The following is a 17362-nucleotide window of genomic DNA, read 5'->3' as shown; positions in this document are numbered from 1 at the left end:
GGCTGTTATATTATTTTGTAGCATCAACAAAGTTGTAGTGGATTGTCTCCACCTTCACCTTCTTTGGTACCTGAGCGTGTCTCTCCTCTCTACTCATGGCTTTCATTTTAACTGTAGATCAATTGACTGCCCTCCGGTAGCACTCTTCCTTTATTTTTATCCTGATTTGCACCTCTTCAAGGAATTTGCATACCTAAACTGGTTCCTGGCAAAGTACTGCTAGTCATTGTAAATCTACCAGTATCACGGATTCATATTGATGATTTGTAAGTACTTGATGTTTTATCTAGGTGCTTCTTCCTTCTGCACAGTATCAAAAAAGGTGCTTGTTCAGGTGATATTAACGTTGGCCTTGCTACTTTCTAGGTAAAACCCTGCCTGATGCTCTCCTCTTAAATTAGATGCGTCATTGCATATACCTAATTAGTTGATAGATGAACGTATAGCCCTTTGGAGATGAGAATCTCTCAGGCAGCAGCTGACATATATTATTACCTATTTGAGAATCGCTGGCAGGCACTGAAACTTATTTTCCGAAGTGCTAGAAACTAGCCCAAACATTTATTTTCTCCTAGCTCTGGTGGTCAGTTTTCTGCTTGCCCCATTAATTATTAGGTTTAGCTATCGCCACTGTGCTTTCACACATGGGCCCCTGCTGGGTTTGCCGTGAGTGGCATGACTGGCTGGCCACAAGAGACCGGTTATTTACTGATGTTAGCACAACCTTTGCCTCAAGATATTCCATTAGAAGTTATATTCTGATTAATGGCATCATAATATTTAATAATATGAAGTCACCTGCCTGTCACTTACTAGTTATGGTTACTGCAACTCATGATATGTGAAATCATTCCATTGTGTATCTCAAACTGAACCTTTAATCTCTCTGTGTGAAGGGGCACTATGTCTGACATATTTTCTCCCTAGTTCATCCCCATAGTGACACAATAATGCCCACTATTTTTGCCAGATTATTTTAGGATGGAAATCTGGATCATTGTTTGCCTATGAAGATGCCTGTCAAAATTCTCAATACTCGTATTCAGGTTCCATCTGCTGCAACACCAAATGGAAAATGCTGTGTTTAATTTGATCCCATTGAATGCTAGACTGCCTTAATGGCATGCCATCTTTATGATCTTGACTTTTCTTCTAGTTTAAAGGCTATAATTAATGTAAGATCTTTTTATTACACAGTTAGGCTATTAAACACTTGGGGCCTCATTACGAGTACAGCAGTCATAAGCCCACTGTACTCATGGTGGCAATCTGACCACTGCACTCTTGGCAGTCCGACCGCCAAGATCATGGATCACGACTGGTTGGCGGCTATACAAGTTGTGGTCAAGCACTGTGGTGCTGATGTCTGCACTGCTGTGCTGATCACAATTTGCCTGTATGCCACCCTTTTCATGGTGGGGCCACAGCAATGAAAAGGCTGTTGAAAAGGCAGGAACGGGGCCACATGGGGACCTCTGCACTGCCCATGACCAGAGTGTAATAAGGATGTTAAATTGGCCTGAATTATTGTTATAATTGTAATAAGAAGAGATTTAAAACACATAGAATTATCATCTAAACCTTTTCAGAGCATTAGACGGCAATGCTCGAAAAAGCCCCTATAGAGCACCATAACAAAAATATCATTTGTAAGAAACATGGTCATGTAACCACATTGTTAACCCCTAAAGGGCATAACCCCATGGAAAAAAAAAACTAGTTCAGTGTAACCATATACTTAACACCTAGAGGGCATTTTTAGAAGTAGCAGGTCTACTGCAATGATATTAGAAACAAAGCCTTCAAAACAAAACTCCTCTTAACTATAAGACAAAGGTTTTAATCATGAGAAAGCTTGAACGACATTAAATGGTGGGAGTGGTTATTTTCTGGATCCCAATAATGTGGGGACCCAGAGATGACGTGGAAAGGAAGGGCAGATTGTGGTCAATGTTTTGAAAGTGGTCCCATCGTCCTAGGATGATCACAGGTTGAATCATGATCAAAAATGTTTTGTAAAAGTAATGCCCTGCAAAGTATTATGGGGCAAGTTTCCGTGTGCAAATATTTTATTATGTTGATGTGACTGTAATGCTTAGAACAGTCCCTAGAGGACACCACAATGACAATTTGCATTTGTAAGAAACTTACTCATGTAACTATATAGTTAGCCCCTAGAGGGCATTAACCACACAAAAAGAAAATGGCAATAAATAATGCAGAGTAACCATTAATGTATGCCCTAGAGCAGTGGTTCCCAACCTGTGGTCCGGGGACCCCTGGGGGTCCGCGAAGCCTCTTCAGGGGGTCCGCGACAGCTTAGAAAATTATATCTTATTAACAGATTAGGTCCCCAGCTTTTATTAATGACTCAGTGTGGCGGTCCCCGGATTCCAATAAAGATTCAATGGGGGTCCCCGGGCTCCAGTAGTAATAAAGTGGGGGTCCACAGAAGTCAAAAGGTTTGGAACCAGTGCCCTAGAGAACATAGTACATTACATATTTTCAAGGGTAGCTGACATATAGCATTGATATTACAAATAAGGCCTTTAAAACGCAAGCTATTCCATACTGGAAAGCAAAAGTTCCAGCCTTGAGAATACTTAAAACTGGACTGAATGGTGGGAGGGGACTTTATTTTGGGAGCCCCACTAACTAGTGTGGGGACCCAAATATGACTTAGACAGAAAGAGAGCATCAAGCCGAATGTTTTAGTGGTGGGCCCATTGTCCTAGGGCTACCACAGGCTGAGTTATGGGCAAATATGTTGTGAAAAAGGATGCTTGCAAAGCATTATGGGGTGATGTTTCCCGAGTGCAATGGATATTGTAGTATTGGCTCTCTCGCTGTGTCAATAGTGCCGCTTTTGCTTTGAGGATTTCTGTTTTATGTAAAGCTTTTACAAATTTCCATTGTTTTGAGGGGAGAGCCACAATAGATGACTCTGATTAGGTAACTTGAACAGCATGACCAGCGCTCCTTTACTGCCGATCGAGTTCACACTGTTGTGCCTGTTCCTGTTCGTGCTGTGAGCGTCATGGCTACCATGCAGCACAAAAGGAAGAGACAAAAAAAATAGTTCGCCCACACAGAAGTATATCAGCAATCATGCAATAATCCCTGTAATGGGCAGTCTGCAAGGCGTGACAAAAAATAGCCTCAGGGTGGGACAAACGTAAGGCACTTACTTACCAATGATAAGTGATTTTTTTGAAAGGCAAGTCCACGAACGAGCGAAAGTGATGGGCATGAGGTGGGTGTGGTTAAAAGGCCACAATACTTTTAACAGGTTAAAGCGCTAGTGCGCTCGACCTAAAAAGAGCAATGACATTATGCAACTTCCAAACCAATTGGGGGCAAGATTTATAGGTTAGTTCTGCCATAACCGCTTTTGTGCTTATTCTGTCCTTTCATAATTCAAACACTGATGCTGTATTTTTGATGGAATTTCTTTGTAGACACCTCTTATGCTGTTACATTCATTCAGTAATCATGGAGGAAAGTAGGCTTGAGTGGTTGACATGCTGTCACAGTGGATTGACACATTATTTTGAAATATATTTGACTACTAGTGCACACTGAAGGTTAGGGTGCAGGCAAAAAACAACACTGCTTCTAATACGTTTATCAGCTAACCAACTGTGTTAAACTAGAAACTTCAGTTAAATACTTGATGGTTCTATTTATTTCATTGCTTAAGAACCACTGAAACTACTTGGTTATCATAAGTTGTGGGACTGCAATCCCTCCAACTGGGCATCATTCATGCTTTCAAACATCATGGATGTCAACAAATATACGCCATACGTTGTGCCCATTTCCATAGTCTCAAGTCTTCTTGTCACTGGGCATACTCGGTAAGCAAAAAACTGTAGCTGTAGTAATTGCTGAGAGCCCACTAGGCTGTCCCATCATCCTTTGGGCACAGGGCATATGCTTTGGCCAAGACTCACTGGCTATATAATGGGTCTGTTCCTATGGCCTTGAAAATAGATACTTTCTCCTTGATTTTCTGACTGAGGAGATTTTCCCAGACACACAGGCATTTCTAATTGTCCAAGTATTAAAAGGCAGTCACATACTTGGTTATTCTCTTATACGCCTGCAGACATGTGAAGTTCTGGATTCCCGTTCCTCTAGTATATTTTTCAGAGGTGGTAGAGTGGCTCTACCCACCTCTAAGGGCTTTAATATTCTGGTGCTTGATTGAGTGGACCACGTTCCGATGTCCTACCCCAATGTCAAAAACGTTTTTTTTTTTTGTTGTTTTTTAATTTTTTTTTAGTTTTTTTCCACAACTAGGGTCTGAGATCCTTGTCCAGGTTAGTGGCTTCACAAAATAGTGTCTACTGTAAAGTGGTCCATTCATTACACCTCATCAGATTCAGAGTTCAAATTAAAAATTTTGAGTCCCTTGGTGTCCGCAAACCAATAGCACATTTTTGGCCACTTTATGGGAAGAATTTCTCACAAAACCTCTGCATGAAACTTTTCATTAATGAACAAATTCTAACTGTATTTTTTTTTTTTATTACTTTTTTTTGGTGGGGGGGGCTTACTCATACAGCTTTATCAAATATATAAGGATTGTCACACACACACACTCACAATCGTACTCTGTATAGCCATACAAGATGCAGAAGTGTAAATTGAACTACATAAACAAGCACGCCAATACGTGTGGCCTTGACAAACCTGGATTTTTGTATTTGTTTTGCTACCATATGCAATAGACATTAAAATAGGGCCTTAATAAAAAGTAAAAGTGCTGGACTGTTGTGGTGAATGTTTTTTTTTTTTTTTTTTTAAGTAAGGAAATAATTACAGCAAAAATTAACAGCCAATATACATGAAATGAAACTAGAGATTGGTCTTTCCAGACCTTGCACTGAAATGAACTATCCTTTAGGCAGATATGTATATGTGCGAGTTCAAAATGCCATTGCTCTGAGTATTGGATGGTATTTGCTGAAGTGGTTGTACTAATTGCTCCGTTCTGTAGACTGTGTTGGACAGAAGCAAAATGTTAATGACTCTTGAACAAACGCATCAATGTAGAGCGCTATTTGGCAGGTCCGGCTTGCGGGAGGGAAAAGGGACGGGGCGGCACTTCACTGGGAGGGTAGGGGGCAAACAAATGTAAAATGTACCTTTTTTTTTTTTTCTCCACACCACTTCGCTCTGCTCTCCTCTGTCATTGCTGGTACAGGCTCCCAGCCTGCCCTGCAGCCAATCCTAACACTGCCTAAAGCGGCGTCAGGATTGGCTGGGAGCGCCCAGCCAAGGCAGTTCCAGGCAGACTGGGAGCTTCTGCCATGTCTCTCCAACCCGGCAACTCAGTGCCGGGTTGAAGAGACCCTACTCCGCATGTGTTTGGCCAGCTCGAATGCCTACCACACATACATGCACTTTGTCCCCATCACGCCTGTGTCCCTGCCCACTTTTATAGTAAAAACAAAATAAAAGGAGTTTAAGTTTTTACTATTATAGTTTTGCAGCTCCTAGCGGAGGAGCCGTGCCTGCTGTTTGAAACCACATTCATCTTGTGTTTTTGTTATATAAATTTTTTGTTAAACTGATGCTGGCATGAAAGCTAAATCAACCTCCAGGCCAGACCTAATCAAGTAGTAATCACGTTGAAACATCTCTTCTCCTTAGCTAATACTTTTTTTTGTCATTGCATTCAATTCCAGTAACCGTGTGTTTTTTGTTTTGTTTTTGCCCTTGAAGAAGCCACTTTCTAATCCATGATACACTACTCGATCCAGCCCCTTTCTTTACTGCTGTAGAACTCATCCAAGACTGTATATTTTTCAGTTTAATATTCTCTTGTACTTTTCTGAATAATGCCCAGTAGCAGGCTGCAATGACACTTCTTTCATTAATATTTTCCTTGAAAAGGCACTCAGTAGCCTGTAGTACCCCTCACACTCGTGCACGCTCACCAGGGGAGCTGTTCTAATAATGCAGTGCTGGGGCGATAAGGATGATAGGACAATGAAGAAGTAATTTAAGAAGGTGTTTGCGCTATGACTTTCTTGCAGCTCATCCAGTGCTTCATTTGAGGGTGTGGGTGCAGGTAGGCCCACTGATGCTCATTTTTTTTTTTGTCCCAGTCCTTATTTTTCCTAAGTAGCCTTTGGCCTCGAGCAAGAGAAAGCACACAAGTGGGCAAAGAAGTAGGAGGAAAAAAGGCCGTAAAAACACGACCAAGGGAAAAGGAAGGGATCAAAAAAGCCAGTAAGAGTGAGATAAAGGGGCAGAAGCGTCTGGCGGGTTAAGGAGGCATGCAACTTTGGTATTCGGCACACTGACATTCAATAGCGCCATCGACAGGCTTCTGAGATAATCTTGGGCCCGAGTACTTATTATTTTACAAATTAAGCACTGCTTATCTAATGATCTGCTGAAGATTCCCAGTGGTTTGTGGAGCATGAAAGGAGAAAAGAGTGTTATCTTGCCAAAACAGAAACCACTGCTTAATCAGCAGAACAAGGCTATTGATTAAGTACCTCGCACAATAGATTGCAGACGAAATTCCATCTCCGTACTTGTGCAGTTCACAAACTTAAGCTAATAAGAGGAAACAACAAGCTAAGCTAATAAGAAGTCACTTAATCATCTGTTATTGCTTCACGTTATAGTCCTCGATTAAAAAAAAATATATATATGGAAACATAACGGAGTAACTTGTTTTTTTGAATGTCTGCTTTTAAATAGTAGAAAAGTAAATTTACTTGATAGGATATTAAGCTGTCGTTTATACTATGGTACAATCCTTTGGTGTACCTTGCTGTGAAGAAAACTGAAACGTTAGAGGAAATTGAAATAGCCAGACTCTGGATTGGAGGGCATTTCTGCTCTTAGATCGAATTTGCTATTCCGGACAAGTCACCATTTTGTGTTGGTCTATGGTAGTAAAACAAGGTTTGTGGCCATTAATAACTATATTTGCAGGCACTTACTAATTTTGGAGACCTACCTAAAGCTATTTAAGTCAAGCAGAAGTGCCTTTCACGGATGCTTATGAAAAGGTACGCTCCTGTGTTTCCTGGAGGTGTTCCCAAAAGTTTTTTTTTTTTTTTTTTTTTTTTTTTTTAATTTAATTCCAAAAAATGTTTTCCTTGAAGAGGAAAAAACTGAAAAGAAGGATATGCGCTTCCTACATGTTTTTCCTTGCGTGTTTTTGTTAATCTTTGCCATAAAGAGAGTGTACCCTAGTATGCAGAGAAAATTAGTAGTAAGGCTGGAAATCAACAATTTTTGTATTGTGTGTATCTCTGTGTTGTGTGAATCCCCAAGAGGCACAGATTCACGCAGTAGCCTGCATTAGTCTGAAGTCCGTGCTTTCTTATCCGGGACCTGTTTTTACAGAAAGGGGGTTTTCATGTTAGATGAATGAGAGTAGATCTCGGAGTATTACACAGTATGGAAGTACATGTGTGTTTTTGTGGATACAGATGGTTGGATTGTCGAATACTTGGATTTGGACTCATGCCTGCATACAATATATTTGCTTTGTAATGTATTCCGTTTTTTTTTTCTTTTTTAAGCATAATTCTTAAATAGTCACCCCTCTATTATTTTTTTTTTTTTATATTATGTAAAGAGATATACTGGTTTGCAATTTGGTTAATACCATGAAACTCCTCTCCAGTGTCTCCTTTATTTTCTTATGAAAGCTTCAGCACCACACTGTCAACTCTTGCTGTTTTGTAAAAGTGGACCTTTACGCTTCACAGCATTATGCACTCTGTTTCTGAATTACTCACCAGAATCCCTTATCGCTCCTTTGTTATGACCCACGTGGTGGTAAATTCTGCAAGAACAGGAAGAGCAAAAACCTAGGTTTGGTTCATCTAGAAATGTGAAATCGGGCTTGAAATGAACAGTTCACTTACCATTAGAGTGATATGCACCGTTTTGCTTCATTGTGGCATATTCTGGCATGCTGGCCGTCCCACATCCCAGTGACTGTAATCTTTGTATATTTGGTTTTTGTGCCAGGGTTATGATCCTGTTGGCGGTTCCTGCCATGTATGCCAATTCTGAAACAGTTTACGCAGTGGTCTCCAACCTTTTCTTTAATTATAATTACTCCTGTTGAAGGAAAATTACATTAATACGTTTTCATTATTGACAACATAAGGCAAGATTATATTAGTGGCCACCATATGCAAGATTACCAGGAGCGTTCACTCTTCTCAGTGGCCTAGCACAGTTGCCAGCTGTAATGCAAAATAGGTTTATCATTATAGTATGACTCTACATAGGTGATACATAACAGCGACTCCTGGAACCAAGGCAATAAGAGTAATAGGTCTTCTATTAATTTTTTTTTAAAGTAATATCAGTTTATGTATTTGGTTAGTTGATAAGAGTTGGGTCTTTTTGACCTGTCTGTTCCATTCAGACGTCAATACCCTGTCATGCCCTGTAGTTTTTTCATTTAATCTCTATTCCCTCCCAGTTAACCACCACTCTACTCACCCACCTCACACTCTTTACAAAATAGAGATCCACTACTTTAGAACTAGGTATGCGCAAACAATTATTATTTTTTTTTACATCCATATGAAATCCACTTATCAAGCTATATCTAAGTATGCCTAAACCTGCAGTATTGAAAAAATCTGAATTATTTCCTTTCTCTTTGATAGGTGCAATAACCGGACCCAGTGTGTTGTGGTGACTGGATCAGAAGTCTTTCCAGATCCTTGCCCTGGAACATATAAATATCTTGAAGTGCAGTATGAATGTGTCCCATACAGTAAGTATAAATATATTGTGTGCGGTCTGTCCATTGCAGAACTAACTACCACCAGCTAAAGAAAGCGGTTCTGGCCATCAGGCATGCAAAGTGGAGTTAACTTTGCAGTCTGTCCAGGAGCTCTAATGTCCTCCTGGCCAGGAACTTGTCACGACAGGCCTCTCATTGAGAATGTCGACTGATGTACTTGTTCCACATCTGCTTCTGTGACTTATCTATGAAGCAAGTGATAGTCTATGTCTGATGCACTATGATGTTTCTTCCATTTCAATTTTGAAGAGGCCATAAATTGTATCACGAGGTGGATGCATTTGCGCCAAACATGTTTAACTTTGTAAAGCTGAAATTGATTATTGTTTCAAATGAACGTTTTTGCCGCATTTTGTACCGGGTGTTTTTGAACAACAAATTATTATAACACGTTAATTTTCAGAAATAATTTGGGAAAGCTGGCCATGACTCGGGTATACATAGATTTCTTGTTAAAAGTGGCCAAAATATTACTCACCGATTGGCTTATAGCGATTGATCTGCCTATCTCAAGCGATATTACCCTGATTAGTGGTCGCCATACTGAGGATCCTGATCAAAGAACATGTATTCACACTGCAGTATGTTATTCGTTTTTCACTTCTTCCAAAAAATGGTCAGAGGGAAATGTTGTGGATTGAGAAGTTGTACAATTTTCTACCATTGTGTTTTGAATATAAATGCAGCCACACTCATTTTCAAATACACTTCACAATACAAAAAAATGTTTCTGATTTTAATTTCTCTACGGGTCTCATGCATTAAAGAAAAACCTTTACTGTGTTCACGTTTTCCTAAGTTATGTCAACAGTTAGATGTCATGCTGTTTCAAGACTTTTTGTTTTCAATAGCATGTTTTTAACGCCTGGCACAAGATTTCTTTAAACTCATTTCCACCGCATTTGTGCTATGAGATAATGTTTTGAATAAATACATTTGTTTTTTTGTCATGCAAAGGCTTAGGTTACAAAAATACACCCTGCCCTTTTCACTTCATAAATTATATGCATTTATTATTCCTCTTAATTCTTGGGGATCCAAAGAATGTGTTGTCCAGGTCATAAAACATCACGTAAACTGTTAACCCAAATCAAAACAATATTCATGAGTTTGAAAAGCGATACTTTATACTATGTTCGCTTTTGTTAAGCAAAACAAGCATGTCTTTTTGTCAATACAAAAAACTGGCTGCAAGCCTTATCTAGCTTTCACGCTCTGTGCCTGCAAATTGGTCGTTTTACAAACTGACATTCAGCTTCGATGTGCCTCTCTTTGGGTCAGGAGTTTCCAATATAGGTCTTATAGGGTACATTGTCAGGATAAACACTGAAATGTAATTTATTTCACTTTAGATTCATTGTTTGAGAATATACTGCATACCGAAAAAAGATAAGCTTGGTGTGTTTCCTAAACCGACCCTGAAACTCACGTGGAAAGATCTAAAACTGAATTATCATCAAATTAAGATATGAAAGGGGCCCAGACTGAGATGAGTCTTTTGAGATCTGTACCAAGTTTCCTCTAATATCCTGGCCCAGTGCTTGTGATAAGAAACGAGTATTACTCTGTTGTGCTGTATTTGCAGAAACATTGCTGACCTAAATAGTTAAAACATAATCACAATTTATCTTATCGGAGTGTAATTTAGCTACACTGTTGCAAGTTGACAAGATTATGCCCAAGTTAAAATTTGATTGACTATTTTGCAGCGTTGCCATTTGAGTAGCAGGATTTTGTGAATGACAGGCCTCTGGGCATGGATGTATATTACTGAGTGCAGGGAACAGATTTTCCACACGTTATTAGTGGATTGGTTGTTAGCTATTCCCAGACCTATTCACTTAAACTGGGAAAAAATAGATTATTTTTAAGAAACATGAGCCAAGTAGGAATGAAGAGATTTATTACTTGAAGTCTATTGCCTTCCTTCTGATGCTCGTATTTGTGATCCTTCTCTCCAGCAGTAAAGACCTGATGCTAAACCGTGGTCCCTACCACAAGTATTATACTGCCCTTACCTGAAAACACATCTTAAACATGCCCTCAACCAGAACCAGCCACATGTCCATTAGTGTATCTTCACCTTAGGGGTTGTGCTCAGTGTTAATCAGTAAATTTCCATATTTTTGTAAACATAAAAACAAAAAAAAATCCATCTCTGTGGTTTGGCTGAGACCAACTGTAAAAACTGAGCACAATGTCCATAGCTGATTTATATGCAACGACTTTAAGTTCCTGCAAGTGATTTAAAAGCTACCCCAATGGTTATGAACAATCACAAGCTTGCTATCCCAAATAAATTGACTTAAATTCAGCAGCTTTCGAACGTGTGCACGTCAAAATGAAGAACAGGATTATGGATCATAGACATAAGTCCTAGCTTCTTATTGTCTAACTAAGCAGTTTGGCAGAGTAGCATACTCCCTTCAGATCCTTTTTTTGTTATTGTTTTTTACTGTAAGATACCATGCTGGCAGAATTATATTTTACACTGACTGCTGTGAAGCAAAAGTAAGATAAATTGCTACAGCTTAGTAAGATAAACAAAGCATCTGGTAGATGGGACTTGTGTCCAGTTAGGGTTCAAATCCACACTCAAAATATCATTGTCTTTGTAACACCATGTAGATGCCCGTTATCTTAAATAAGATTTCTGTCAGTTTGTAAACTATCACCAATTATTTGCCTTATTCCTTCTTCCCATCACATTAATGGCTGTATTCCCAGTGTTAACTTAACATGGAGTGATGTGTGCTTGTGTATACACATAGACAGTGACATACACCACTTATTGTAAAAGTAACACCGAGAATATGTCTATGTATTTATATCATTATATAAATCTTTCCTGGGGTACACGCATAAATGTGGTGTGTGTAGGAAACATAGGTACGTTCTAGTCAAATTAATTACACTGTTATCTTGCATGAGGTTAAAAAGTAGGATGAACAGGCTGATCGGAATGGGAGGATCTTTTCAGATTTGGAAAAAGGACCACACATTTGTAAAAAATGTCCAAGCTTACCTGCTGTGGTATTAAAACTACAAAAATTTGCAAACATATACTAGGAGTAAAGAGTAACAGCAAAGGGGTGAATACACTGAAATTAAATCCTGAAGAACTAGAAGAAGAATCAGTTTGAAAATAAATGTTACACAATACAGACTGACGGAGCAAGAACTATGGAAAATACTCTAAGCAAATGAAACCTGTTCCTCATTTTGATGTTGCAGATCTCATTGAAGGACAACTGTTTGAACATACACAGCAGAAGAGCACTATAAGTTAGGGTGTAGAATACATAGGATAAATTGTTGCAGTTATAACACCGTTTCTCCCATAGCACCAAGTTCTTGATTTTTATTTTTTTATTTTTTTTCTTCCTGTGCAGTGATCCACAGAAATAAATCATTGTGTTACAGTGCCTGCTGCATACAACAATATATTTTCAGTTTCACAAGTTGAAATGCTAGGGGGCATCATAATAGAGCCATCTGAAAGAGTTATTTTTAGTTGTGTTCAGGCCTTTAGAGCACTATGAAGTCTGAGAGTTCCAGCAAGTGCTGTATCTGAAGATGGCATGGGCATTATGAACCATTGTCATTTAAAGCAAATTTTTCTGTCTGTTCAGGGTGCCCCTGATATAGTTAACATTAGAAGATGGTGGATGCTACTTGATTCTATTTAACTAAACAGCCTGCTCCTGTAAATGATCCAGCCATATGATTTTTCAGCCTCTCTGGGTACACAGCTTTCTTCAGGGCCCACTGTCATCCTTTAACAATCAGTAGAAACAGTCCTTACAGTAGCTGTCAAAGCATGATATAGGCATATAAATATTAAGCTACATAGGAGTAGGAAGGGCACATGCCCTTGTAATCAGAAATTCTTTAAGGGTGCCATGATGCAAAAAGACCTTACCTCTGTCTCCTATACTGGTGCGTCCTAGTAATTCTAGGATTAGGGAAATATCATTTGTGTGATATATGCTGGTTAAATTAACCAGCATATTACCCACTTAGCTTACTTTAGTTCATCCTTTGAGTTCTAGGCAAATGACCACTGATTGTTAGGTGGTAACCAATGGGTACTGAGGAAATCTATAGACCCTCACAGGGGCGATATATATCATTGGTGTTCCACGATGAGACCTGATAATGAAGTATGCTACTATTTAAGTGGCTGAGGGTACTTTTAGGCAAAAGGTGGGTATCTGATGGTTGTAGTCTTCAGCGTCACAAACTATATCATACTGTTAAATAATTGGATCAGGAGGCTGTATCCACGCACCATTATCTCGCCTCTAATTCCCCATTTGGTGAAGTATAAAAAGTGCTGCAACCTTTCTTATCCCTTTCAATTGAGTCTCCCATCTTAGACCAATATTTTACTAGTCTTGTCTGTTGGTTTTCCTATATTGGCCAATTGTAATTATTTTCTTTTTGTAATGTTTATCACTATTTTTTTAATCATTGCATTTTTAGAGGCTAAAGATTCAGTTGCTAAAACTGCCTGATTTTATTTTTAAATGTCTTCCTTAGAGGTTGTTCATTTTATATTAATTCTTAAAATGTTACATGATGAGGCTAAGGCATTTCTGCCGTAGGAAGCTGCCAAGTAGCTTTGTGCCCTTTTTCGGAGCTGCTATGGTTAGATTAAAGGAGATTTTAGATCTGAGATGCCTTTCTCCAAAGGACATACTTTTTCGAAAAAAAATGTATTCAAAGCTTAGGTGTGAGTTAAGTTTCCACTACACTTGTACTGCTACCATGAAACACGATCGATAGAGCACTATTCCGTTCTGAAAAGCGTGGGATGTTGTGTTGTCGCCCTATCTCGGTCCAGTGTAGCCGAGTGCTACAAACCCCTGCATTAGCGCTGTGCCGTTTGATTCATAAAGTCCATTCATGTTAATCTTCTTTCTTTTTTCCTTGCACTCTTCATTTTCTCTCCCAATGCGGAAAATAGAAGTGGAACAAAAAGGTAATTACATTACACAGTCATAAACCCGGCTCCTTGTATGTACCCTATAGATGTCAAGTCTATGCTCCATTCTCCGAACACAGACATAAACAACTCCTCACTAATGCCCTTCTCAAACCAGACAAATATTTAGTTTTCTGGCTGTTTAAAGTTGATGGTGGGTTGCAATGTCTTGCGTCCTTGTAGACAGAATATCAGTTTCTTTTTTTAAAATTTTTTTTTAGCTATATTTTTTTTTCTCAGCTTGGTCATTTCCATTTTGCCTGGCTTCCAGAACCCTCTCCAGAGCATGCGGTGGTTAGAGGGTTTGTTGGTGTTTCATTTATTGCTTCAATTCATCACGTCTTTCATTGATTGGTTAACTTTTGCAATGTCCATGTTGTGTAGATACTGACATGAACATTTTCTAAAGAAGCATATTTCTTTTGAAATGTTTAAAATCTTCTGATTATTCCAAAACTGTACATCTATCTCCTAATATTTCGAATGATCTTGTCACCTAAATATGTATACAGATGCCACTCTTGATATTCAGGCACACAATTATTTAATTCCCTGAGGAATGTCAGTGTTTTTCTTTACGTGCAGTGTTTTTCTATCCACCCAGATGTTATGTAGACGTCTTTGTAGAGAAAAATATGTTACGAGTTTTTGGAACAGCTAATTGATTGCTTGATCCCACTTTTTCCCCACTCCCCACCCCCCCCCCCCCCCCCCATTTTCTTATTTATATTGAATGGTTTTTATTACCCCAAAATTACAGCTAATTGACTGGCTGAGCCCACCTTTTCCCCATTGTTATTTACATCCAGTGATTTACTTTACACAAAATAGTCCTCTAACGGGGCATTTTTAAATTCCTAGGTCCATGCTTAAGATCATTGCTGTGACATTTCTGATGATCATGAAAATGCTTGATACGTTTTGATAGCCTGCAGCCTTTTCAGCCCCTATACTACCTCTTTATGTAAAGTTTTGGACGAGAGAGTAGCATGGTGACTGAAATGTTCCCTTTGTATATTTTAAAATATGAGGGCGACCTGGTGGTGTTGCAGGTAGCAATTTCATCAGAAATTACCATGGTTACTATCTTCTGCAGAGTACCTCAGGCAGCTGAAAATATGATCCTTGGATGATTTTATGTGGGTAAGGGAAAACCTGATATAAAACATATGTAATTTCTTCAAGAGACTGATTTGATGCTGAATAGTTGTTAAGCATTTGCCATGTGTCTGACTGATGTTAACATAATTTTTGTCTTCTCTCTCTATGTTTACTAGTTTTTGTTTGCCCTGGAACACTGAAAGCAATTGTGGTCGCTCCATACATCTACGAAGCCGAACAGAAGGCAGGTGCTTGGTGTAAGGACCCTCTTCAAGCTGCTGACAAAATTTACTTCATGCCGTGGACACCGTATCGCACTGATACTTTAGTGGAATATGCTTCTTTAGAAGATTTCCAAAACAGTCGTCAAACAACAACCTACAAGCTTCCCAATCGAGTGGATGGCACTGGATTTGTTGTTTATGATGGTGCAGTGTTTTTTAACAAAGAAAGAACAAGGAATATTGTGAAGTTTGATTTGAGGACTAGGATAAAGAGTGGAGAGGCTATTATTAACTATGCCAACTATCATGATACTTCTCCATATAGATGGGGTGGAAAGACCGATATTGATTTAGCGGTTGACGAAAATGGTTTATGGGTTATTTATGCTACAGAACAAAACAACGGAATGATTGTTATTAGCCAATTGAATCCTTATACTCTTCGCTTTGAAGCAACATGGGAAACCAAATATGACAAACGGGCTGCATCGAATGCTTTCATGATTTGTGGAGTACTATATGTTGTCCGATCAGTTTACCAGGATAATGAAAGCGAAACTGGCAGAAACGCTATCGATTATATTTACAACACCAAGTTGAACAGAGAGGAATCGGTAGACATTCCTTTTCCTAACCAGTACCAGTATATTGCAGCAGTGGATTACAATCCTAGAGATAATCAATTGTATGTTTGGAATAACAACTTCATACTTCGATATTCACTAGAGTTTGGTCTTCCTGACCCCGCACAAGGTAAGGGTGTTCTATTCCTTTTCTAGGTATGCCCAGGTGTGTGTTATGAAATAGTTGGGAAGTGCGTTTAAAACATGTTTCAGTGCAATCTACAATTTTGCGTATGTACAAAACATAATGGATAACTGCGTAATATTGTCATTGTATTTATACAGCACTTAGTACCCCTAACGAGGCGCCAGAACGGTTTTCGGCGAGTAGCACACTACTCCGGAGCTCAAGAGGAATTAGTGGTGGATTAGTATAGGGAAGTATGAGTACAGTATTAGCATTGGTATTGGCATTAGTGTGTGTTAATTTTAGCGGAGGATATGTGAGTTTTAGCTGGATTGACTACAGTAATGGACGGAAGAATCCATAAGTGTTAATTGGGAGTTTATAGTAATAGGATGAGGCTTGGGAAGAGTAAAGGAGAGATGGAGGGAGGAGTCTGTGGAAAGGGGTTAGGAAGGTCGTAGTAGCAGGAGGGTCTTTGGATGAGTCAAAGGTGAGATAAGTGAGGGAGAATTTAGAAGGGTTGTTTTGGAAGATCTTAGTAGTAAACTGAGGTGTGGGATGAGCCAGGAGATATGGTACCATATTGCCACCATGTGATTCTAGTGACATTATCAACCAGTAGTCCAAAGTCTAAGAGATTTGTTAATGTCATTAGAACCCCAAAATATCATTTTAAAGAACACATTAAACAAGTTGGCAGTTTACTATTTTACATGTGCTTGGTACACCTTGCATAAAAAGTATGCTTCTTTCAGTCTGGATGTATTGAAAACAGTAAGCTAGATAATATTTTATGCTGTTAGAAGAACATAAATAATGTAGTTATATAGTTGAATACAAGGTTTCACTTAAAACGTTTGTTGTTTTAAACATATTCGGTCTCTAAAAGTAGGATGCTGATGCTCGGGCCAGTATGACAGACCTAGCAGTTTGTCCTACTTGCAATTAGAATGTTCACTTTACATGATTAGACTGGTCATTAAACAATTTGCAGTGGTTTTGCTTGGAGGTGTTTAGATTTAGCTCTCACAACTAGACCAGTAGTTCCCAACCTGTGGTCCGGGGACCCCTGGGTGTCCACAAAGCCTCCTCAGGGGGTCCGCGATTGCTTAGAAAATTAAACAATATTAAAAGATTAGGTCCCGAGTTTTCACTAATGACTCATTGGGTGGTCCCCGGATTCCAACAATGATTCAATGGGGTTCCCCGGATTCCAGTAATGATAAAGTGGGGGTCCACAAAAGTCAAATGGTTGGGAACCACTAAACTAGACTGCTAATTAAAATGAATGTTGGTTAAGGCTGAGATACTTGAAGCTGCTCATACAATGTTTGTCTGATGGGGCTTTATTGTAATGCTTAGCTATAATGAAGGTCCTAACTAAACAGTGGTCAAAGAAGAAGCCCGGCAGAAGCTGTCTTTGTTGGAAAAGCAAAATGAACCCACCTCCTACAGAGGTTCCAACAAGAATCTTAAAAACGATAATCAACGTTGAGCATG

General features: G+C 39.1%; 1 protein-coding gene across 6 annotated transcripts in view; it reads left to right on the top strand.

The window, feature by feature from the left end:
• The window catches only part of ADGRL2 (adhesion G protein-coupled receptor L2), a 228396-nt gene that overhangs the window by 122870 nt on the left and 88164 nt on the right, over positions 1 to 17362 (top strand). For all 6 annotated transcript variants that reach the window (XM_069232209.1, XM_069232207.1, XM_069232208.1 and 3 more), the window contains exons 4-5: positions 8661 to 8770; positions 15065 to 15865. In XM_069232209.1, coding sequence (XP_069088310.1) covers positions 8661 to 8770; positions 15065 to 15865 — 911 coding nt within the window. The remainder of the gene's footprint in view (positions 1 to 8660; positions 8771 to 15064; positions 15866 to 17362) is intronic.

The sequence above is a fragment of the Pleurodeles waltl genome, chromosome 4_2 (assembly GCF_031143425.1).
Source record: "Pleurodeles waltl isolate 20211129_DDA chromosome 4_2, aPleWal1.hap1.20221129, whole genome shotgun sequence".
Lineage (NCBI taxonomy): Eukaryota > Metazoa > Chordata > Amphibia > Caudata > Salamandridae > Pleurodeles > Pleurodeles waltl.
This window is presented reverse-complemented; position numbering and strand designations above follow the sequence as displayed.